The 27076-nt window shown below is 35.2% G+C and overlaps 1 protein-coding gene and 1 long non-coding RNA gene across 4 annotated transcripts in view; one reads left to right on the top strand and one right to left on the bottom strand.

The window, feature by feature from the left end:
* The window catches only part of LOC123872554 (protein grainyhead), a 152572-nt gene that overhangs the window by 19788 nt on the left and 105708 nt on the right, over positions 1-27076 (bottom strand). For all 3 annotated transcript variants that reach the window (XM_045916902.1, XM_045916894.1, XM_045916886.1), the window contains 2 exons: positions 25930-26081; positions 16018-16180 (listed from right to left, as the gene is read on the bottom strand). In XM_045916902.1, coding sequence (XP_045772858.1) covers positions 16018-16180; positions 25930-26081 — 315 coding nt within the window. The remainder of the gene's footprint in view (positions 1-16017; positions 16181-25929; positions 26082-27076) is intronic.
* Positions 1571-10208, top strand: LOC123872731. Its single transcript, XR_006797531.1, has 3 exons — positions 1571-1919; positions 4642-4648; positions 10197-10208. It is a non-coding gene; the product is annotated as an uncharacterized LOC123872731 (long non-coding RNA).

The following is a 27076-nucleotide window of genomic DNA, read 5'->3' on the forward strand; positions in this document are numbered from 1 at the left end:
CCAGCCTGCCACTACTAAACATGCAGGAAAAGCAAGCAATACGCATCACCACCACGCATGCTTTTTTGAGTGGTGCTGCGTGGTGGTGGTGGTGCGTATTGAATGTATTTCCGATCAAAATTAGCTTAGCAAAATTTCTCTAGCCGTGTCCTCTAATTTAATTTTACAGATTATGAGCATACGCTTTATAAATATTGGTTAGGGGTTTATTCTAAAAAAAGGTGTTTGATTTAATGAAGCTATAGTATTCGGCGATATATTTAAGGTATTATATTAATTAAGGGTAATTTATAGGTTTTAGCTTAGTAATGATTAATAAAGTAGCTATTCACTTTTTTAGCCATAGTGTAAACGTAGTTTTCTTCTTTCGAACTAATTATTTATCTGCGTTTATAGTTTGCCAGATTTTTAACAAAAACAATTAGTTTTATAGTTAAGATTTGTACGTAAATCTTAGAGTTCGTGTAACTTTAAAACTAAATATTTTAATGGAAATCTGGCAAAATGTACACTATTCCTAGAATGTATCTACAAAATTTCGTTGCGTCCGATTGATTATTATTCAAATGAGAGTCAAGCTGCGTTTGTTTGGACCATACCTACAACGAATAAACTCCTCTTGAAGCCAATAATCTAAATGTAATAAAAAGCAATTTGGCAAGTCCATAGTTTATTAGCATAATAAAGTCTTTTATTTAATTTATTGTCCCTAAATCAAATCAAGCGCTTTTTGGCCAGGAAATCAAAACAGATAAATTTTTCTTATTAATATTGTATCGATGATAATTTATGGATTGAATCAAAATGATCTCTATTATCATTGATTACGTTTAATAGACTTAACTTGGAAATTATAATATCAATAATTATTATCTAAATAAGTAAAAACAAAAATTATTAAACGTAAATAATACTAATTAGGTCGGTAGGTACATGTTTTATGTTAATATTTTACCTTTACATTCTATAATTGCCTAAATCAATCAATCAAATCTAGCAGGTACTTACAATAATAATAATTCATCTACACAATAATTATTATAAAACCGAATCATTAAAATATGATCAAAACATTTTTTTAAATAATATGCATAGGTAAGTATGCACCATAGAGATTTAGGAACTGTTCCTGGTGAAATAATATTGTGAGTGCCAAGCTTACACTTGGTTGTTAAATTCCAAGTTTCAACTCTTTACTCCTGATGCTGCAAGGTACTGAACTCTTAAGATGTGTGGATTTGGAAAGTTTTGCTGGTGAATTGACATTTTAGGTACCAAGTAATGACGACTCAAAAGCTTAAAATAAAAAATAATATTAAAAAACCGACTTCCAAAACCACTACAAAGTAAAAAAATATTTTTTTGTTTCTACACGTGTATTGTACTCGTATGTAATACTCGGGGGAGCATGATAAAAGAAACTAGAAATCAAAGCGTGAAGCTCGACTTCAACAGACATGCACATGTAAAAACAAAAATTATTTTTTACTTTGTAGTGGTTTCGGAAATAGTTATTTTTAATTTATTTTTTTAAAGAATGTTTCTTTATTTACGTACGCCTTATAAAAAGTCGTTCACTGCAATACGTGTACAATATAACGACGCATTCCGAATACTCATGGGTTTGCCGAGGTATTGCAGTGCTTCTACTATGTTTGCCGAAGCGAGAGTGCCCGACTTCTATTGTATTGTTAGAGCTCGCGTGGCATCCTTTTGGGAAAGACTTCGGAGCTCTAACAATACAATACTCAAGGTTGTTTGTGAAGGGATGCCCAGCCCTATTTTTAATTATTGGTTGTCTGTACACCAGGATAAGAACAGAAAATAATACCTGTGACCTGTGACATCTGAAATGAGTTTTTTAACCATTTCAGTTAGTCTTAAGTTAATCTAATGTAAGTGAATGCTTTTAATGTAACGTATATTCCGTTTATCAGAAGTACAGTGTTCATGTTTCACAACAGTTTTGCTTTTTGGACCAGTTACCTCCACTTTTCGAACCGTCAATTAATTAATCGAGTGTATCGACATTCGACCCGATTTCAGGAGCCCGAGTTCGGTTGACAATCTTAGTTATCTGATTAAGCACGCTTTCTCTTGCGCCCGCGCCGGGCGTGTGTCGCACACGAGCGACTATGCGTTCATATCGCCGATTACTTTGACAACCGCTCCGTATTCGTTTCATCACTATATTTAAATAAATAAACGATTAGTACACCTATTTCATATAGATATCACGCATTAGGTTTGGTTTTATAATCCCTTCTCTATAGTTCTTACTGTTCTTCACAAACGTTTCAGAAGATTAGGTCGAATCTTACGTAAAAGAAACTTGGAAGCACCTCGACTCTACGCAGTCTTGTCTATAATATAGCCTATTTAAAAACACTCTATAGGTCACCGATAAGACTGCGTAAAGCCGAGAGGCTCAGATTTAAAACCTCTTTTGACTTATACTTTTTGGTCAAAAGTAGGAATTATTAGCCAATATTTTTCAGTCAAAATTACTTTTGGTTTTGTAGCTGTTAAAAAATGTGTTGATCACAATTAACAGCTTTAACTGTTATTTGACTGTAATTTACAAAAGCTTTACGGAAGCAGTTTCGGAACTATATACGTAAGTCTTCAAGAATCACAGACCTTGAAACATAAGTGATTTAATACCGTATCATAAATTATGTAGCTAGGTAATTATATGAACAATAAACCTAGTTCAATCCACAAAAAATGACGTCTTTATCTGTTTACTTCATTTATGTAATAATTATTTTTAAACTATTCACTATAAACATAAAGGCATGAATTATAGAATAGTGGGAACTCTTTGATTTTCCGGGACAAAAAAATGCCTATGTCAAGTTCCGGGACGCAAGCAACTCTGTACCACATCAAAATCGGTTAAGCTCTTGAATCTTGAAAATCTAGTAGTAGACCAGACAGACAGACAGACAGAAACACTTTCGCATTTATAATATCAGTATGGATATGGATAATGTAATCAATATAATAAGTACCTAATCAAATACCTACTAAGAACCTTTAAATATTTAAGACTATTATATCAACGTGTATTGTATGTTCAATGACGTGAACGCCTCATTATTCTGAATATTATACCATAAGTACGCATTCATACACTTACTTATTGGAAAACATGATATTAACAATTGCAGCGTTATGCGCATGATGCATCATCTGTTTATCAACACGTGAGTTAGATACGTACCTGCATAGTTAGTAGCTAATTACTAATATTTGTAATTTATGATATTAAGTTACTTATTAAATAATAAGTTACTTACGTAGCAGAAAAGGCATAATCGCCGGTCGTGATTTCTTTGTTGGCTCTTTTTGTCGCCTCACTTCCTCGTTAGCGGCGACCGCCCATCCATCAGTCCTATCTACTTTATGACAATTATTTATGTTCTGCGAGGCAAACCTATTCCGCTCACTGTTGAGCTTTATCGATAGCGCAGAAGTAATGCCCTGCTGTCTCGATACGCTATATCTGATACGGATACGTCTGTTTGTTAAGTGCGCCAGTTGTTTTAACGCCTAAGTCATTTGCTGCGAGTGTTCTTTGCAGTGAATGTCGGTTTCGAAATAAACTCTGAGCGGAACTGTGGGTGTTAACTGCTGTGCTGTTACTTGCCTACGGTGTTCCTACGATATATATAAAGCTAAGCCCATTACATATATTGCCTACTCAGAAGAAAGTTGTATGGATATATACTGCAGGTTTCCATTATAAGAGGTAGCATTTTAAGTTATAAAACTTTTTGGCCTATCATACTGATTTAAAAAATTTATTTAGTATGGGGAGATATAATATGCAGTATGCATGCAAATAATTACATCATCTCCAAAACTTTCAGTCAAAAAATGTTAAAAACATGATCTCGAACAAGTTTTTTCTTTGTGAAAAATGCGGCGATAGTGCCAAGAAAATTTAATAAATAAGTACTACAGAAATGACATGGTTTAAGACGAGATAATAAGAGACGAAATTAAAGCGCAGCAACTCCGAAATTTCCCAGGCAACTAGACCTTTTTTATTTCTCAGACTGAAAGATGAAAAATTTTTACTCAACATTGAATAAAGAAGTCTATTAGTTGTGTAGGCTCATCAGTATTTAACGTTAAGACGATACCTACCTAATGTTATTATAGTCATTATAAAATATGTTATCGTCATTTACGAAGTAGATAAGTATTTATCAATGTTAAAAATGTTATAGGTTTATTTTTGAGCGCATAATTTACCCAGAGGCCGTTATCAAACTCATTTACATGCAAAATTGAATGTCAAGGAATTGAAACTGTGTATAGGCACTACTATTTCGTTAGTAGTAGGTAGTGGTAGAAAACTTTGTTCAACAATAACACTGAACTATATTTACATCATACAAGAAAGAATCAAGACATTTGTGATAGGTGCAAGGGGGCCTTATAACCAAAGTGATATTTTAAAAGCAACCCGAGGCTTAACTACATGGGAAGCTGTAGTAATACGGAATTCAGGTAGTTCGTGCACAAAGCAAGATAAAATACTTATACTTATTAAAACATACCTATACGTACATACTATAATTCACATAATACTTAATTGCTACATGATTTGTTAGATAAGGCTGCGTTAAGTTTTATTGTTACATGTTCAAGTAAAAAAAAAATGCGTAAAAAAATATTATACAAAATATCTGTTTAAAATATTTTGTCTATACCTACTACAGATTGGAAAAGGTTATTTTACGCCAGAACAGCACAGTAGGACATTGAGACATGCCACAGGGCTGCAGTCTTGAATAATTTGAATTGTAGCAAAATTTTCTGCAGACTATCACGCCGTAATATTCTACAGCACATATTATCTCGTCGTAAAATACCTATATCGCCGCATGCTGCAAGGCCATAAAGTTAATGTTTGAATTTGTAGCATGCTACATTGTCTCATCATCACATGTTGTTAGTCTAGGGTTACTCCCGGATTTTAATGCGGTTAGCGCCATCGTTTAGAGCATTTTATGAGGAAAACTTGCATTGTGTACCTAGTTATGAAATGTTCATACTTTTAGGTAGTCTTAACCCTAGCCGTGGAGAGCTGAGACACTATAAAGCAATTAATGAGTTTACGTATATCAGCATTATGGAAAGTAATGAATAATAGTTAATTTCCTATACACAGTAAAGCTCGATTGCATTATCGGGGCCGGGCAGTAAGCGCTAAACCTCGATTAAATGGAGTGATTCTCGCGATCCGTCTACCGTCGGATTAACATCCGAAGTCACGTCGTAACACTAATCTGCTTAAATGTCGAAAGGAAACGTCAGATTGTAAAGTGCAGGGCTCCGGATGGAGTGTGATGCGGCTTAGTCGTACCTACCGCCCACAGCATAACCCTTCAATTACATCTTCAGAAGCGGAGACCCTTCTCAGTCAATGTAGAGGATATCCGTACTACCATATCCACACTAATTTCTGTGTGTCTGTCTGTCTGTCTGCTAGCTTTTCCAACGGGATTGGACATTTTATATAGACTATTTTTTATACCGGAAAATCAAAAGGTCTCACGGGACTTTTGATATACATAAATCAGAGGATCGCGTCGGTTTGTCTACATATTAAACAAATAACAAATGTACCTATAAAAATATGTGAAACCAACTCCCTTTGGCGGTGTTCCCACTAGATTACAACATGGGGTTATTCAAGAAGGCCCAACAAACTCCTGAAACGCATCGCGGTTCCTCTGGTGCTGCAAATGTTCATGGGCGGTGGTAATCACTTAACATCAGGTGACTCGCCTGCTCGTTTACTCGCTCTTTTTATTTTATTTTAAAAAACCTAGCTATCCTTCTTCTAAAGATCCCTGGGATGTGTAATTTAGGACCGGCAACGACTTCAATAATTGACGTCATGATTGTATCGAAGAGACTAATTAGGTATATATCCCAACAGTCAATACCACTCGAAATAGAAAGGTAGCTAGTAGGTACCTACCAATTTAAATAAACTGAAAAAATTTTCAGTTAGTAATTATAATATACTAGCTGTAACCGGCATGCGTTGCAATGCCACATAAAGTAAAGTGTTCCGTTGTATATTTTATTTATTGAAATGCTTTTTCTACATAATATTTTTGGTTTCTCCGTCTACTGTAACTCAATAATTACTTACAGTGAAGTAAATTATGTTCCCGATAGTTAAATTATGTGTTATCTGCCGAAACCTAAAAAGTTTGTTAATTGGTCTTAATTAAACACATATTGAATGTTACGTCATCACTCTGAACCCTAAAAGGTAGATTAAAATTAATGCAAATACTGTTTTACGCCAGAGCAACCAATTTCGACGATATTGAATACAGAAATAGCTTGCACTCCGAGGATAGAATTAGGCTATTTTTGTCCCCGAAATTCAAAGTTTTCCGACGGAAATTTGAAAAACTATATCCATGCGCATGAAGTCGCGAGCACTATCTAGTATGTAATACGAATAAGCTAGACTTCTGATAAAGCTTAACCAAGGGTTGCACAATGCGTCGAGATCGCCTAATGTCGCTGATTACGGCGCGCTGTCCGTCGCCGATGCTATCGACGATTGACGCTAAATACGCGCGCACAGTGACAGCTCCAATATCGAAACAATGACGAACTTTGTATTGCGTAACGCCATTTGCGTCCTACCGCTGTCACTCATTGACGGAATTAAAGCTAAGTGAAAGTTAATTTAAATATCTACATGAGCATTTCAAATGATACATACGGCACGTGTAATCGATCGTGGAAAACGCAAACGGGGGTAGATAATTATAATTTTATAACTGATTTCAGCTATTACGTTAATGTTACCGAATAATACGTAATGTTTCGAAAGTGTAATAGTTATCGAGTAGTGTTACGCGAACCTGAAATCGAACGTGGAAAATTCACGCTCTGTGAAGCGGCGCGGGCTTGTACTTAAAATACCAACGCACATATCTCTCAGTATCTAAATATATACCTACCTACAAGGAAAAGGTGATTGACTGATTGATTGATCTATCTATCAACGCGCAGCTCAAACTATTGGACGGATCGAGCTGAAATTTGGCATGTAGATAGCTATATTATGACGTAGACATCCACTAAAAAAGGATTTTTGAAAAGTCAACTGAAAGTAGAATAGAGGTTTGAAATTTATAGTAGTTTAATAATTGCTCGCAGTCAATTAACTCTTTTCGTCCGAAATTATTATAGTCAGAATAAAGGAAGTTACCTTAATATGACTTAAATTACTCTTTAAATAAAGAAATCAAAAGAGATAAAAAGTGCATTACTCGAGAATGAATTCAGGCTAAGGAGCGAAGAGTGTTCAAATAAAACAACTGAATATTTGGAGGATCCAATACAAAAGATGTCTAAGAGCATTTTTGACAATTTTTTTGGCAATGCAGCTATCTTACAAAAGTTTTAAAATGTTAACATTAATAATAGCAAAACAGGTAAGTAACAGATAAAAAGAATTATGTTCTTTTATCTATTTCAAGATTCCAATCCAAACAGTCGATATAATCCTTTTTTACAACATTTGTAACTAATCGACTTCTTGCATTACACAAGCTCCATAGGCCTTCATAATTTAAAATTATATTAATCAGTTATTTTTTACCGTCACGCATATCTTAATAATTACTCATAATACGAAAGACAGTGTGTCAAATTATACGACCAAATTCGTGACTTTGGTCTCAACATATTCTTAAGGGTAAATAATACCTGGTACTTTCAAAAATACAGCCTACAAACAATACAGCTATTACGATAGCCATACTTATAATTAAGATATGAATTGCAAAGGTTGATGAAGTATAACATTTTTAATGATAATAAAGGAACTCCGTTACCAAAAGCTTTTCGTTGTATAATTCCGCAATTTATAATCATTAGTGTTTTTCTGCGACAGCAGCGAGAGAGTGGGGTGCGGCGCGGCGCGGACGAGGGTGCAAGCTAAATTGAGACATCTCAACGTGTGATTGATTGCGAACATGATTGGCATCTCCCAACTATCAGCGGAGCATATGCTAATTTTGAAGCTCGCTTTTTTCGAAAACCATTATATTACAAAACTTTTTTTGGAGTCGAATACTTGAACATTACACATGAGCGCACCCTGTGAGAAATATTCAATCTGTCTCGTATGACAACCCTTCACTTGCCGGCATCGGCGTCGTCGTCGGTCGAAAGATACCTACGTCTGTAGAGACTGTCCGCTCTGAACGCTGACCGTTATAATCCCTCATCGAGCGTTACATGTTAAGTGTAAAAGGCATCATTAACGATTACCTTAAAAAGTTAAACCGGAGCAATCATTAAAATCGTAAAATATTGCAAAGAGAAAATAAAAACAACGACATGTCTCGTTACTCGAGTTTCCGTTGCTACGAAAGTGAACAACACAATGATGTCAGTATAGTGATAAAAAACTAGAGCAAAAAATGCTCTGAATAAGTGTGCGCTTTAGACGTGCAAGATACGGTTTAATCGAAGCGAATTTAAAATCATTAACACGTTCTAGAGTACAATGAGAAGAGTTCCGTCAATGGCAATGGTATTAGATGTACTTACCTATTATTACAATATTTTCGTTATTTGCTTTCCATAAAATATATATATGTATTTCTTTATACTGTAGAATTAATTCTTATATAGGTAGGTGGCATGCGACATATGATAATTACGTAAAATATTAGTACGCTACGACACACGGAAACGAGAACAATTCATAGAATCCGGGAAAATCATTAGATAAGCGGAAATTTACCTTTGAATAAGTGGCTATTTAAAAGGTATCAAATGACATTCGTATGTAAATTAGATTAAACTGTAAAGGCCTTCTCTATCTACATATGACATATCTAAGTCTAATGTATTCCTCAAAAGAACATTTAACATTTAAAAAGCTAGGTATATCTCAACTTCGTACATAATTGAGTAAATTTAAGTAATTCACGAATAAACTGTAAATCAATCATTACTATACTCGTACCATTAGATATAGGTATCTTTTGGCTTCTTATTAGCTATTTACCTACATCTGTTGACATTTCTCTTTATTACCTACTAAAGATCACAAAATAAACTCTAGATTTCGACTACCCTTGCCGGAACTACTGCAAAGAGATGATTAATTGCTACCATATTATATGATTGATGATATTTTGTATGGATATACTTCATAAGAACCCCTTCACAGGATATCCTTTCCAAAGCACAAAAGGATCGTCTTAAAAATCTATTTGTCATGCGAAATTCAAATGCAAATAGCTGATTGATTTAACATATCGTGCGAATATTTGAAATAAGACACTTTGTGTGTATCACCATCATTATCATCAATCCGTTACCGGCCCACTACTGAGCACGGGTCTCCTCTCAGAATGAGAAGGGTTTAGCCATAGTCCTCCACGCAGGCCAAGTGCAAATCGTAGACTTCACAAACCTTTGAGAAGATTATAGAGAACTCTCTGGCAGGCAGGTTTTCTTACGATGTTTTCGGTTTTCTTTCACCGATAAAGTTAATGATGTATAGTAGGGTATAAAACATACTGAAAATGCACATAAGTAACTCGGAAAAGTTTAGTTAGAGGTCTGTAGTTAGTCAAACCGCTGACCACCGAATAGGTGGCCGTCGACCACTAGTGTAGGTATAGTAATATTACGAATGGTCAATTTTTTTAGGAACTTTCCACCTTTCTCAGAATGATTTTCGTTTTTCACTTATTGCGCAGGGTAGGTGAACGATTTATTGTACTAAATCAAACAATAGTGTTAAAAACTAAGGATCTCACGATGTATATAGTATAGAGCTTAATTAACTGCAAAATCCAATACTGGTTGCGAGTGGATGAAATCGCGGGTCGATGATATCGCGGGCAGGCAAAGTGCTGCCAAAACAAGGCACCGGCACCGCACCGCCCGTAGGTAATTACAGTCGCACCACGCAAGTCTCACACCAAATCTCTCTTTTTACTAAATTTTCTCATATCCTCAACCGCTTTACGGCACGCAAAACACATTCGCATCGCGTGTGAATTTTTAACTGTCAGCTACGGTATATTAGCTCAGTGGTATTTACCTAACAAATGGTCATAATAATATATAGGTAGGTACTAGGTGGGTACATATTATAACTATTTGGTAATGATTCTCTCGAGTTATTTTAATTTACACCGAGTGTTTTTATTATCAGATTTTTATTTTCTTTATCTAATACGAAATGATACCCAGATTTCTCGTGGAACTTTTCGATTGTCCGGGATAAAAAGTAGCTTTGATATATCCGTAAATAGAACGATCTGTGTAGGTACCAAATAGCTAATGATGCCCGCGTCTTTCAAGTGGATGCAAGCTGTCTCTGCACCAAAATTGGTTAAATGGATGGACCGCGAAAGGCTAGCAGACACACACACCTTTGCATTTATAATACTAGTATATGGGTTACTTAATGGATGGCAATTAAGTTATTTGCGTGTTTATGCGCGAATAAATTCTCATAATGTAACAAACCTTGTAGGTTATAATACTTATAATGATACGTTTGCGTAGCCGAAGTGCATAATATACATAGGAATGTGGCTAAGCTTTTCTTTTCTCATTGAACAGCTCGTTAAGGAAACACGATGTTTGCTGCATTGAAATTATTTTATCATAATACAGTGAGGTTATTGTTTATAGCGAGCGATATTATCCGGGGAGGCAGGGCCAGCAGCGGACAGCGGGCTCCCGCGGCGGTTATTGTGTTCCTATATGGTGAATGTCAAAAGCGTCGTCTTAATTATCGGGCGCGGCCATACAATGCGGACTCGATTGCGGCGAGATAAGCGCTCTATATCTATCGGAGTGGTATTGAATGCGCCCGCGCCTGCGCCGGACTCGCGGCCCACTTACGGCCTTAATAATAACTTCAAACGTATGTCGCATTGTATTTCTGATTATTCCGATCTAAGCCCATTGAATAGAGATAAGGTGTGTTTCCATTTTACTTCTAACAAGGAAGAGCGAAGGAAATGTAAATAGCAAGATAGCGTTTTATGATAAATAATTATATTTGCGTGTAATGTGGTATTAAAAAAACGCATCTAAAGCTCTCGTATAATTGACATAAACACCGATGGGAAGTTAGGTATTTCCATGTCGTAACAATGCCGTGTATATTTGTGATTATCGAAACAGGATTAACCTGATTGAACTGGGTTTATATTCTGGTTTTTCAAGAAATGCAATATAAAAATGTCGTTTTAATTTAATTTCTTTGTTACAACTCTTTGTTTATTACTTATATCGTTTTCCACGGAAGTGTCGGTAAGTAATAAAGCAAGGGGATTTCCGATTTCCACAACAAAAAAATGTGTATACCTACCTATATTCATTTATGATGATCTATTGTTGTCTTTAGATAATCATTTTCTCATAGGATATTTAATAACAGTATTCTATCACGCTAGTTGTGTCATGTTTACGATGCCAATTATATTATTAGGTAGGTACTAGCTTATTTATTCCAGCGACTTCGTCCCTACGGATTTATGTTTTTTAAAGATCCCATAGGAATTTCTTAAAACCGCTGACCTAAATCATGGTACTGTTTTGTCCATACTAATATTATCAATGCGAAAGTGTGTCTGACTGTCTGACTGGCACCTTTTCACAGTCCATTAGCCGACTTTGAAGAAATTTGGTAGAGATTGGTTTTTCGGAAAATCATTAAATTAATATAAAAGCAATGTTGTCAAAATTTGTTTGTTTTTTAAATTTTAATGTGTGGAAATAAACTAATCAGGTAACTACGCTATAAAAAAAGTTATGAATACCGCGCGTTACGTGTAGGTACCTACCTAACTTACTTACTCTAACAATAGTTTAACCAATTATTGCTATTTTTATGGATATAATATTTTAAGACACTCAATTTAATTTTTTTATACTGCATTAACTAACAAATAATAACAATTCTGAATATGCAGATTTTTATAGTGGTTAAAATTATATTAATGGTGAATGGATTGCACAATTACTATTGGGTAAGGGTATTTTATCATTAAAAGTTTTTATTATTTTTCACCTACCGTCGAAATTGATAACTGTATTTTCAGCTACTTGGTTTTATTTGATTAAGTTGATAAGTGAAAACACGTGTGAAAAATTACAATAGATTATTTTGGTACCATTTTGATGACGGGAGGTGGGAGGTGGACATTGGAAATCTCTGATGGTATTTAAGGCAGGACAATTATTATTGTTTTGTTTTCAAGAGTACTTTTTAAAAATACAACGAGAAGAGCCTGATGATGGAAATGAAGGGTGGGCGCTCAAGTGTACAATGATCGAAATCATAAACTTTGGATTCAGTACAGGTTTAATCCGTTTAGCGTAGAAATGGGATCAGATTTGAATTCAGTGGGCCAAAAAGGAAAAAGTATTTTACTTAAAAGTATATATAATTTTAAAAAAAGACCGTTTTATTAGCTAGCTTCTCTAAATTATGTGCGTGTGAACTGAGAGCTCTCGACAGTGCCCAAAAAACCTTACCTATTTAAAAATACATATTAAAAATTATTTCAGTGGTATAAACTTAATTACATACAAGTATTTTATAACCGATTTCCTTATAAGTTAAATGTAATCAGATCATGTGGTCTGTTGTATAAAGCTATGTAATTTAAAAAAAGATATGACGAAAGTGAGTGTTTCGAAGGCCGTGAACATGAAACTTTACCCAGGAACCGGGCACAATGAAACCGACACGATGCTTCTGTGGTCAGATCAGAGGGAGCAAAAACACTATAAAGTGTACTTTTTAGGGTTCCGTACGTCCGGATAAAAAAAATGAAACCCTTATAGGATCATTTGTATGTATATCTGTCCATTTGTCACAGCCAATTTGCACCGAATCTGCTAGATCGATGAAGTTGAAACATACACATATAAATTTTTGTGACCCAAATACGAACGTTGTAATAAATGAATAATTAAATGAATTTTGAAAATGGGGAACGTTATTGGTGGGAATTAGAAAATTGAAAAGGCTTTTCAAACAATTCTTTATTTATAGATTACTAGTCGATGCCCGCGACTTCGCCCGCGTGGATTTAGGTTTTTCAAAATCCCGTGGGAACTCTTTGATTTTCCGGGACAAAAAGTAGCCTATGTGCTAATTCAGGATATTATCTATCTCCATTCCAAATTTCAGCCAAATACGTCCAGTAGTTTTTGCGTGAAGGAGTAACAAACACACACACACACACACACACACACACACACACACACACACACACACACACACACACACACACATACAAACTTTCGCCTTTATAATATTAGTGTGACAGTAAAACCTATAAGAAGTCTGTGGTCTTAACATGGTAAATCGACAATGTTGTGCATACAAACTTACATATTATTCAATATACTGAACACTCTCCACGCGAGTTCAACTCGCATTTATAATTCTAATGATACACCACACATCTTTTGTTTCATTCAGAAGTTATGGTGGAATAATACATACATAATATGAAAATTGTTCTATCTATTTATCTGACTATGTTGTGTGATGCCTACCTCATAATCAGCTCACTTAACTAAACCTCGATAAGCTTTTTATTAGTGAAGCTTCATTCAAATATCTAATGAATAGCTCAGAGTAACTAAGTATTAAATTAATGTTAATTACGTTAATTCGCAATAAATCAAGTATACTTTATACTAGAAGATGCCCGCAGCTTCGCCCGCGTGGATTTCGGTTTTTTAAAATCCCGTAGGAGTTCATTGATTTTCCGGGATAAAAAGTAGCTTATGTGCTAATCCAGGATATTATCTATCTCCATTCCAAATTTCAACCAAATCCATTTAGTAGTTATTGCGTGAAAGAGTAACAAACATACACAGACACACACACACACACACACACACACACACATACAAACTTTCGCCTTTATAATATTAGTGTGATTACTGTCATATACAAACTAAATAGAGACGTTACGAGTGTTACGACCCGTCCATGTGTGTGTAGTACCTACCACAGATGCCTCTAAAGTGCGTGAAGCTTTCTAAGGTCCGGCAAACATCCGGCCGCTAACCGTTAACAGCATGCCGCAGTAAATCAAATATCTACTAATGTCGTCTACCTTCACATTGATTGTAAATGTAAATAATAATTATTTTATGATCGAACTATTCACTTAAATCGTTTCTAGTAATATTATCTCATGATATCCAAGTCTGTTTGAAAATCGGCACTTGTAGCCCCACTCTCCCCTACTTTATTGTTACAGTTAAATACCTACAAACTAAATAGAGACGTTATCAGACGTCCGTGTGTGTGTAGTACCACAGATGCTTCTAAAGTGCGTGAAGCTTTCTAAGGTCCGGCAAACATCCGGCCGCTAACCGTTAACTGCATGGCACAGTAAATCAAATATCTACTAATGCCTTCTACCTGCACATCTATTATAAATAAGTAATTATTTTTCTGATTAAAGTAAAGTCTTAAGTACTTCGAAATATTACTAATGCGAATTGTCTGTTTATCTGCTAACTTTTCATGGCCCACCCGTTTAACCAATTTGAACGAATTTTGGTACAGAAATAGTTTGAATATAGGATGGAAGCCATCTCTGTTTTCTGTTCTGTATTCTCATGAGATGTTTTACAAACCCTGATTCCACGTGCACGAAGTCACGGCTATCGTATATTTGGTACAGAGATAGCTTGCATCTCGTCTACGTATATAGGCTTCTCTTTAACCCAGAAAATCAAATAGTTCTTAATCTCTGGTATTACGACTAGATCATCTAGTATTACATACTCGCCATTTATGTTAAATCATCCTTTCCAGTCCAGCGTTTTGAACGTTTTGTGGACACCATACTATTTTTCATTAATTTGACATTTATAGAAGCACTTGCAAGATTGGCACATCGGGAATTAATGCAAAAATCATTAAAAAAGGTTCGCGCGTTTGGTCCGAATAGCGCCACATAAAAAAATAAACATAATTATACCTACTGATGAACACAACTCCTTTGCGTTGCGTAAACGGGTAATAATATTGGCTTTTTATCTAGACTCTAGATGCTGTTTTCTATTGGAGGACCACAGTGTCATAATTTTATGTGATATCATAAAGATTTATTATTCAATGAATTTATACCTATAAGTAATTGAAATTGAGGTTTTTTAAATATATTAATAATGTAAATGTGTTAAAATTATGCAAAAATATGAAGATTCTAAGTGATTTAATGGCAGTGACTAATATTCGTTAATGGTAGTTCAAAATATTCCGAACAAAAAACATCTACGAATAATATTGTGATTTAATCACATTTGTATATTTTCAAATTATTACTTTATTTAATTTTTGTTTCAAAATTGTAATTTTATATTGTTTTCTCAGTTGAATTTTTGTAATCTTGTCATGTTATATAATGGCTTTCGTATGACTAAGAGCTTACACAAGCCTAAATCGAATAAAGAAAATTTAAGAGTTAATATTAGGTACACGTACGAGTTTACTGAAATGAACGTAACGAACGTAACATAACTAAGCAGTAAGTAGCATAACCATACTTTCATCCCGGGAAATCAAAGAGTTCCCACGAAGTCGCGGGCATCATCTAGTTAGAAGTAAATGTAGGTATAACTTTTAGTTATAGAATGTACCGGCTATACTCACATATTTAGTCGATGTACATTCTATACTTAAAATGGAAATCACTCACGATATATTAAATGTTTTAATTGAAATTCCTGAATATGAGTTTTGACGGAATATTGTTAGAATTATTACGTTCGCCGTTCGAGTGTACCTATGCACAAAGTTCAGTTGGAGCCGTTCTTCTGTACCTATTTATTTTTGGTATTAGGCAGTAGGTACCATTATTACGTACCGCACTGTACCTGTGATTGAAAATAACATTTATCTAACACTGACACGTGTGCCTTTTACCTACTATCCGGATGTTGACTTACCTTTACAGTTTGATTCTTAAGTGGTTTGTCAGGATCGTGGATGTACTCTAGCGTAATGCCGTAGAACTGGCCCTTATTGATATAAGTAATGCGGTCATCTTCGCGCCTTTGGGAACTACTGCTCGCTGTCTCGAGGTGGTACTTGAATCCGTAAGGTGAAAATCTGCAGGAAACACAAAAATATTAATAAAAAGCTTCAACTATTTTTTACAAAACAAATATTTTATTTGAACAATAGAAAACGTTATTATCGTGCAGTTCTCGCTGTTATTTCAAGATGCTGTTGAGTAATTTGGTAGGAGACTCATTGCAACATTTTCTTTATTTTTCGGCATTATATACACTTTCAAACAAACTGCTCAGTAATCTTGTTTTGAAACCATCTAGAAAATACGCGATTTCTTCTTTGTGATACTTATCTAAAGATACATGCTCTCGACAATAAAGTTTCCATGAAGTATAGTAATAAAAGTGCGCAAAAAGTGGAAATCTTAATTGCGCGGCCAGTAAAGCCTGTCACATAAAGGCGTAGTTACATAAAGGCGTGGAAATCCAGTTCGTAGTGCGCAATGAAAAACTGCGTTTTCTCGTGATTTCCTGCGCGTGGGATCAACGGAAGGAAAACCCCGCTAATTTAGTTGCATGCATTGCGTGCTTCAGGTCGTTAGCGGCCACGCGCGTGAGGCTTGCGACACGGCGACAAGGCTCAGGCGCGCCTCTCCGCCTTGTCGCCGCCGATCTCGGCCCACGCCGCGCGTTCCACGCACCCTCGCTGATACCACCGCTCCAGGAAACGGCAAACGTCACTATCGGAGCACTCTATTGTACCACGCCTTTACCCGAGGCCGTTTACTTATGTAACACGATAAAAAGCCATAAATCGACACAAATTTTAATCCACGATAAATCTTTCCGCGGAATGTAGATAGCGACTTAGGTTCGACACAATTCTTGAATTGCAGCTGAATCATTTCCTAAAGCTTATTGAAAACAATTTGGTGAACAGCCGTGCTGATGTTAGCGATTTGAAGCGAGCAGGGGCAGATAAAGGCGTGTAATGCAAACGCAAGCGGACATTGACGGATCGGTCGCTGCGGTTCTCGCCTATCTGATTCTCTCCAAGTTATTCCAAATGCAATTTCCATTTGTGACGTGACTTTGTATTGTCATTTCAACAATTCTGATTTTCTTTATTAGATAAGGTATACCTATACCTACCAAACGCTTAGGTAGGTTATATGTTAAGTAAACAACATTTTTTAGTATTATTATGGAACATTTTAACCGATATCCTACGATGTAAGCAGTAAAATCTGTGAAAATTTTCTTTCAAACGTGTTTTAAGACTTTGTTGACAGAGATTGTTTATACTTTGTTGTATCTCGGGCATTAGTTAACAGATTTTTTTTTTTTTAATAATTTATCTTAGCCTAGGTAAGGCAAGTCTCTTTCAAACACTTTATGTCAAATGGTACAGTGATGCTAAAAACATCTGCGCAAAAACAAATAATTAGATGAACAGCTACGGAGGAGGTTAAAATGAGTCCCCATCATATACAGGACATCCGCTGTCCCTTTCGTATGCTATTATATACCTACAACATTTTTATTGCAGTGTTGGTTTTTCTTTTAAAAAGAAACAAGTATATATTTTATCACCTGGGAAAATACGATCCGAACGTACTCAATAATAAACAACGTATTGTTTTCGAATGAGCTTCATTACAAATTTCAGCAGCGCAGCATCCGAAAAAGTCACTTCCTGCGTGAAGACGAAAGGGCTTTCATGAATAAATCAATCGGTGAGGCGCGGAAATTGATGAGTGCGCAAAAAGCCTCGGAACGCGAACAACAAAGTGCTGGCAATAAAAACGCATGCCGATAAGAGTCTCTGCGACGAGAGACGTCCCGCGGAGTCTGCGCCGCTCCGCCAAATTAGATGCGCATAATCTACCCCTCTATACTTACAATACTATTACTGACCGAGCTTTCGCGCTACGCACACCTTGTTAAAGGGACATATTCAAATAGTCGATTAACTGAATATATTGAATTAGGAAAACATTATCCACTTGTGATGTACATATTATGAATAGACAGTAGTTAAATCTTTCGACTTTTCTTGACTAAATATTTATGTAATACATAAATGATTTATTAATACCTGTGCAGTCGCGATACCTGCTACAATATATTCTCGATTGAGAGACAAACTTTTTAAAGTTATGTAAGTTTAAAATAAGTACCTTAATAAGGTTAATGCACTGTCGAAACTCACAACACCGTCAGTTTGTAGGTACTTGTGTTTATTTTAGTTCGATATGTTAGCAATTATTACTGTAAATATATTAACATACGTTTAAGTTTCGGTCTTGAAACACTATTATAATTTAAAGGAAAATAAATTGTTAAGCCACTATATAGGGAGGAAAGTGCGTGCACGTCCATCGTATCAATCGTTGATGTAAATTGAGGGACCATTGTGCGCCTGACACGAATGCCAAGACTGATGAAACGTTCAGTGCAGAGAACCGTAAGACTAAAATATATATTTTGTATCGCATACTTCTTTAATGGTGTTCTTATCTTATCTCTTCTGTTTTACAAAGTGAAATAATACCTTTCTTTATCAAATTTTATATGCAAGTATCAGGTAAGTTTAGAAAGAAAACTCTTATTACAAGTCTTATTGAAGTGAAAACTTCTTTAGGCGCGTTGGGCGATTTTCGGACGGGTAAAAACTTTAAGATGCCAGATGGGCATGCTGATGATGCTGAATAGCTCTAAATGCCGATACTAGGATAACAGAACTTATATTTTGGTTTTTTGTATTGTATTGGAAATTGTTTTAAGTTATAAATAATAAAATATTATGAAATTCAAATTATTGATAAGTACTACAACTACATACTTCGAAATTAATAAATAAAAAATTATTATGAAAAAAGTTTTGATATTACATTAAATTTCAAAATCAAAAAAAAACCTAGTGTTATTACCTACTTATTTCTTATTTTTGCGATTGCATTCTCTTGCGAGTCACGTGCATTTAATGCAATATTTTTTTCTTATTAAATCATTATGTATTTTTGAATCATTTTTAAAAGACGACCGTTTATTTAAATAACTTACAAATTATAGTACCTAATGACCTTAGCTCTAAAATTTTACGTAAACATAAAAATACGTATTTACAGAGGCAATAGCTACACATTAGATGTTTAGATGGTAGTGACCGCTGCTATTATGGCATTTTTTGGAATTAGCTTTCTTTAAATTCTATACTAGTCAATGCAGCTATTTGCAGTCATAACGTCAACTGCAGCGACAGTAGTTAAGAGGGCTCTCTCCGTCACTCGTTTCATACAATCGTAGTTCCAATTTCATTTGAATACTAAGCAACCAAAGTCCATGAAATTTTGCAGACATATTCTAGAAACTAATATCTATGTCTGTGGTTTTCCAGATTTCTGTTAAAATATTCGGTTTCAAAGTTACGCGGTCTTAAAAAATTTTTATACAAATCTTTGAGCCCCTGTAATTTTAAAACTACATATTTTTAGAAAAATCTAAAACACCACAGACACAGATATTAGTTTCTAGAATATGTCTGCAAAATTTCATGGACTTTGGTTGCTTGATATTCAAATGAAATCGGAACTACGATTGTATGAAACGAGTGACGGAGAGAGCCCTGTTAATGAGAATCCTAGGATCTATAATGGCTGGCTGATTGCGGACTCTACGCCGACGGAAGACACGCAGCATCACTACCATTGCATTCAAGATGTACAATAATAATTATTCTTACAACTAATGTTCTAGTAAATAATTTCCATTTTAATAGCCGTAGCAATGCAAGCGTACTTGCTATACTTACACGGCAATCGCTCACGTCTATATAAGTAGATATACCTATAACCGTGGCAAAATAAAGGAACATAGCTTGACATAGAGCTATTGATTGGGAATCAACTTGTGCTTGTTCAATAGAGTATACCTAACCCAGGTATTATTCAAGTACCTTTAAATGTTTATGAATTATAAATACTCTTGTAATCAACAGCGATAAAATTGTTTATTAGACACAAATATTTTACAATTCATTAATCATTAATAAATAACTTTAAACTATAAAGTTTAAAATTATTTATTGACTATAATTAAATTTACGTAAATTAATAACTTAGATTTGATCACATGATGCTCAATACTTGAAATATTAATACAATCCATAACCTTTGACCCAGTGTTTTTGCAGTTATTTATGGAATGAAGATCGATCACTAAAATTACTACCTATCGTACCTATCGTAAATTTAAAAGGCTAGTGTTTGGACCAGTCAGTCGGGTGATTCACTAATGCGGGGATCATTTCACAGAGCTTATTTGACATTTATTTCTAATCCATTGAAGGTTTGCTACGAAATATTACTTTTATATCGTTTGTTGAAGCAGCAATGTAGAACCAACCAATGTCAAATGAGTTAAATGGCTTTCATTTAGGGATGATCACTTTGTTGGCGAACAACCCCGCTGACCAGAGAGACTCGCTCGGTCAACTATTTGTTCGACTATTCGAAGAAAATTTTATAAGATTCTATAAAGAAGAAGAAAATATAAAAAAATTGTACGTAGCTATAAGCAGAACACTATCGTACCTATTTTGTACTTCTAGCAGAGCAATGTAATAGGAATATCTGATATAATTAATTCTTCGGAATAATATGGACAGATGTTCAGATCGCGTGCAAGCAGCAATCCAACTGGGTATAATGCCTTGCATTAAATTTTGCACTTAGAATCTGTCATGAACAAGTATACGAAGTACTCGATAGATTAAGGCCAACGGATACTTACACCGCATTTATAATGCAGATATCAACCTTTTCTAGATATTTACGTTTAAGCTAAAGATACAGAAATGAAAAACGGGCCTAGTCACTGACCTCTACTAATACAAGTATGCTGGACTTGCGATTACCGACCTGTTTTCGAAACTACTTGATTTCGCCATTTTGGTACTGATAGCAGCAAGAGTTATAATACGGTCATAATCAAAACTAAATATTAGTGATAAGACATCTGTCAACATAGTGTCAACATGAACCTTTTGAGACAATATGTCAATTTTAAATCCCAATAAGTACGTTCGGTGGGTTCGTCTGTGTTGGTGTTTGCTGGCGCGCGTGCTCTGCCTTTTTGGAGTGTTTTTTTTTTTTAAAGTAGCCGAATTTTGTGTCTTAAAGGGGTGGCGCACGTGTGTCGGCGAGCGCCGGCACAGACGAGGTCCATACTTATATAGTTTCCCTAACTTGTAAATAACTACAAACTTGAAATTGGCTAATCTTTGTAAAGCCAGACGAGAGAAAAAAAAACACATTCGGTGAAGGGCGCTTCGAGTCGGCGCAAAAAACAACTTTCATTTTGTATGGTAGAGCTTTTCCAGTGTACTTACCTACTTATATTTTATGTCCATTTCAGTGGGCCTAGTAATGTAAAGACCCCATTCCAGCAATTAGACAGCTCTACCGAGTGGTAATCAGCTGTGCATACATTAGTTGATTAAGTTACTGCCTTTAAAAAGCTCATTCCTGTTAAACATCGAGATGAAAATAAAGTGTGTATCGAGGGCATCCACGGACTGAGCCTTTAACTAAATGGTCGGTAAGTAATAGTACAAACTCACTAAATGTAAGCGTAACTGTTGTGTGCTAGAAGCCGAGCGCAGGTTAATCGAATAGGAACGGGCTCGTATCGCCGAGGAACGTAAAATAAGACACAAGCGACAGTTTTTCGGGCCAAATGCAAGCAAGTAATTATCGTGATAATAATGCTAATGCACTTATCATGTTGACGAGTGTTTCCGCCGCGTCGACCCAAACGGTTCGTATAACGATTTGTTGAATAAAAGTTTACCTTGTTTGTCCTCAAGATTTAAATTATTTGTTTTGTTAAATTTTGCGGCTTGGTTTTGACTTGATCTTGACGTGTGTGTTTAATAATTAACACAGCAAATTTGATACAAGCATTTGATCTTCAAATACGTACGTAGTTTACATTTCATCACACTAATGTTATAAAGGCGAAAGTTTGTGTGTTTGTGTGTGTATTTTTGTTACTCCTTCACGCAAAAACTACCGGATGGATTTGGCTGAAATTTGGATGGAGATAGATAATACCCTGGATTAGCACATAGGGTATTTTTTATCCCGGAAAATCAAAGAGTTCCCACGGGATTACGAAAAACCACGCGGGCGAAGTCGCGGGCATCGGCTAATTGGTAATAAAAGCTATAAATCCAACAGTATCTTCCTTAGATTTTATACTCGAAAATATCACTATGCTTATTGTAAATGTGTAAGTATGTTTGTTAGTCCTTTATTCACGCTGCAACAAGCAACGGATTTTTGCATGGATGATGGATTTATACTTAGTTAAAAACCTGGAATTTAACATAGTCTACCTATTCTATCCCCCAGAAAATCAAGGAATTTCCACGAGATTTTTAAAAACCTAAATCCACGTGGAATAAACAGCATCAGTAACAGACGATTTCAATATTTTAAAATAAATCCTTAACATACTGCGTTACTTACGTTTCTTATGTTATCCGAGCAGGCATAATGCGGCATGGAAATAAAATAGATTTTCATTATTCAACAGTTACCTAACAAGGTGCGTGCAATGCGTTCATTACTAGATTCCTTATTACAATAAATCATAGTGCGCTAATATTTTTTCAATAGCAGGAAAGTTTTTGCACTATAGGTAATAAGTTTACATTATTACACGTAATGTATTTCAAAGTAACTATTTTCATAATAGATTCAATATTATATAAAATATAAAACTTAGTACTTAGATAAATACTAGATATTCAAATGAAACAAAGTATGGAATCCGGAAATTAAAAGCATGCACACTATTCAAAATTACCATTGATTAAGCAGTAATATGTCTAATAGCGATTAATATGGATTTCTCGGTACCTGCGGCGTTAATTAATTATTAATTAAACACTAAAAGTTAATAGTAGCACTGCTAAGTGTTATATACTTATATAATGTATAAATGAGTCATGTTGGAATCTAGAAAGCATTTAGTGACTTAATATGGAGTGTTGTAAATAGTTTTCATAGAATAATTAAATAGTACTTTTTGATTCGGTCTGCGGTTTCTCCGTCACTCGCTCCATACAAACGTAATTTGGCTCTCTTTTAAATATTAACGAATCGAACCCAATGAAATTTTGTAGACATGTTCTGGAAACTAATATCTGTACCTATCTGTATGTTAATACTCAAATGAGAGTCAAGCTACATTTGTTTGGAGTGCACTACGAATAAACTCCTCCTAATGATTCTTAAGTCCTATAGGTAATGTTAATTTGGAGAACTATTTTGGTTAACTAATAATAACTATAAAAGCTTCAGAACGCACAACCAAAATTACATTGTAACAAGTCAATTAGCTATGGAAAAATAGGAAATTATTAATTAACATACACTTTCAGTTGAATTCAACAATCACGAAGTTCAACTTAGCACCTCACATACCTACCTACTCACACAAAAAGAAATTGTTTGGAATTCAAGCAGACATGATGGCACTATGGAGACTCCAAGCAGCATTTAGTATTTTTTTTTTACTAAAACGTTTATACTAAAACTTTTTTTTTACTAAAACCACACTACCGCTACGAATAACGAAACGCGCCGCACGTCACGTCATGTTACGCTACATTGTTTTGAGCAATTATATTATTCTATAAATATTACTGAGCGTAGCGAAAAATCGTATGTCTATGAGTATTACAGTATTTTCATGGATATTTTAAGACACTCGATTTAAATTTTCTAAACTGCATAAACGTATTAAGTAAACATCAATTTCTGATAAATCAGATTTCTTTAACCATAGTAATCCATACTAATATTATAAATACGAAAATGTGTCTGTCTGTCTGTCTGTCTACTAGCTTTTCACGGTCCAACAATTTAACCGATTTAGATGAAATTTGGTACAGAGTATGCATCTCGGAGACGGACTTTTTATCTTGAAAAATCGAAGAGTTCCCACGAGATTCTTAAAGGCCCATGTGTATAATCGATTTATATTAAAGGCACAGAGGCAGCTTGCGTCCCGGAAATCAAAATGGGCAAATTTTAATCCCGGGAATGCGAAAAGTTCCCACTGGATTTAAAAAACGTAGATCCACGCAGACAAAGTCGTGGGGATCATCTAGTGCTAATTAAAAATCAATGGTGATGCTAGACGATTCAGTAGGTACTTGGCCGTAAGTTTCACGTAACTAGTAAACAAAGTAATGGTTTGACAATGTGTGTGTTCGGGTCAAAATGTATTTTCTTAGAAGGTCCACTTTATCACAGATTGAAGGTGCAAAGTGGTAAGTCAATATCGTTGCACGGGATGTAGGTTGTTTTCGTCTATTCACACGAGCGCGTCACGCGTGTAGGTAAACGGTTATTAAATTATTTTTACAATTTACACTGGCCATTCACGGTTTACATCTACAAGTTGATATTATGTTGGTTGACTGTACGTTTCTAACAATTTATATTCTTGGTTCAGACAAATGCAAAAATATATCAAATTCTGTGAAGTGTATTTTTTTCAAACACAATGTCTTCGTTTACCTAATAATAGATAGATTATTTTACTACAAAATAGATAGGTTAATACACCCAAAAAATACAATTGTTGTCAATATTATACAGGTAAATTGTCGTAATCCCACTGAAAAGTTCTGGAAAAAGTTAAATGCTATCAAATGACCCTTAAATACCATTGTCAGAGTGAACTTTTGGGCTCAAATGGTCTGTTTTAGAGTGACTGATCGTTTTGCGTTTTTCAAAAAAACGTTCGAAATTGTTTCTTTCTGAACTAATTTCTGGTAAAGTGTGGTCATGAAGATGGCTATGGTAAGGGGAAAATTACTACTAAACTAGAGTCAAACAATAATTCTGTATTACGCAAGGTTATCTTGCTCACACATCATTTTTGGCTTACTTGTCAATGGCACATCTTTAAGAATCATAGATAATATTAATAACTCGGCTGAGGAAACGAATTGCAACCTTTCTTTCAAAGGGGGGTTTCAAATGGGGGCTTTCTTTCAAATAATGGGGCTTTTGAAAGCAAGCCTCTGGAAGATACTCAGAAAACAACGTCAGAAAATGATTACCAGTTTGATGGATGTCTTCATACCTAATACTAGAGAATTAATGTAGGTACAACACTGGTTAGGTACCAATTTTCCTGGTAGATGAATTAATATTTAAAGAATCAAGTCCGCGTTTTTCTAAAAAAAAACAAAACGATCAATAACTCAAAAATGGGCCATTGTCGCCTTAAGGTGCTAAGGGGTCATTTAAAAATAACATTTGACAACACCAACAAAGTTAACATGTACTATTTTGTCTACGGATTGCGTAGGCATCTACGAAAATGTAGAGCTACCTACAGACATGCCAACTTGTTGGACTTTGGCCACTGCTGATAAATAAAAATTATTGCAATCAGTAAACAGGAAATGACAATATTTATTATCATAGTGGATCCAATCGATTTACTACATAGTTGATAGGCGATTTACTACATGTGCCAATTTGGTCAGTTCGATTGTGACTGGAAGACAGGACATCAAGTTGCCAAATCTGTAGGCAGCTTTCTTTCAGTGAAGTGAAATAATGATTCCTCATCTTTGATTTTGGTCTTTGTGTTTGTTCAGATACCTACATACATAGGTTTCTTGACAGACACGACGGACGGACGGATAGACAGACAGACAGATAGATAACAAAGTGTTCCTATAAGGGTTCCGTTTTTCCTTTTGAGGTACGGAACCCTAAAAAAGGATTTATTAAAACTTGAATACAAAATACTTACAATTTAGCGATCTGTATCTTGTCAGCGTCATTTTGCCGGCCGAAGTCGTGCCAAGGCCTCGTGCGGGGCTGCGCGGGCGAGTGGTGCGCCGCGGGGGTGCCGCGCCCGTCCTCGCCCACGGGCTGCTGGCAGATTACCGTGTACTCGAACGACTGTATGGATCATAACATGGACCTTTCTTATACTTATCCCTTACTCATCCATGTATTTATATCGACCGTGAACTGGCAACATGTCCTACAATATCTCAAATTTTGGACCATTTCACTTTTTAATATTTGGAAAGCAATTGTTAAAGTTGAGATACCGCTTGCCAGTTCACAGTCAAGACTTGTTCTGACTGACTTTCATAAGAAAGGCACTCAAGGATTAAGGGCTAAGGGAGTTAAATAGGAAAAGAAAGTATGTATAAAAATTCGTCATTTTTCAGATTATAAGTAGGAAGGTAGGTAGCCATAAAAGCTGATGTTTGGATTTTTAATTTAAAATAAAGAAACAAGGGTTACACGATTTTCGGCAGTTCTACCTCCAAGGGAATGAAGTTTATATGAAAGCCTATCTAAATTTTCCAGTTATGATTTATTAAAAACCAGTAAATATTTCAGTTTTAGATTCAAAATAAATAAATTCATGTTTTAGGATTTTTGGGATTTCCACCTTAAAGGATTTTCAGCAGTTCAGCTGTTCCCCCCCTGCTTCGCTGGGGTGGTGGTCTGCTAGTTAGCCATAAAAGAAAAATCTTTAAGCACTAGATACAAGGACGCCGCGGCCGGGGCGGATGGGTCCGGGATATAGATATTTCGTGACCAGATCATATTGTTATCATACTTTTAAAGTAGTCGACCATTTGATGAAATGGTAACACTTCATGAAATATTACAATTTTCTTGATCATATCATGCAATGGTTTGACCAAATCAATGGACAAAAATCAGTTAACGATATGGCTACTAAACGCACGGCTATTTCATGATATGGCCAAGTAAACGCTTGGCCATTTCATGATACCTATATTATAGAGGCAAACATACATGAGTAATGATGGCCACCTAAGGGTGGCCATGCATTAAATATGTGGTTTCAAAAATGTGACACATCTAAGTTACATTTAGGTGAGGTCGAGATCATAAAATTCAATCCTGGTGAA

This window comes from Maniola jurtina, chromosome 2, assembly GCF_905333055.1.
Source record: "Maniola jurtina chromosome 2, ilManJurt1.1, whole genome shotgun sequence".
Classification (NCBI taxonomy): domain Eukaryota; kingdom Metazoa; phylum Arthropoda; class Insecta; order Lepidoptera; family Nymphalidae; genus Maniola; species Maniola jurtina.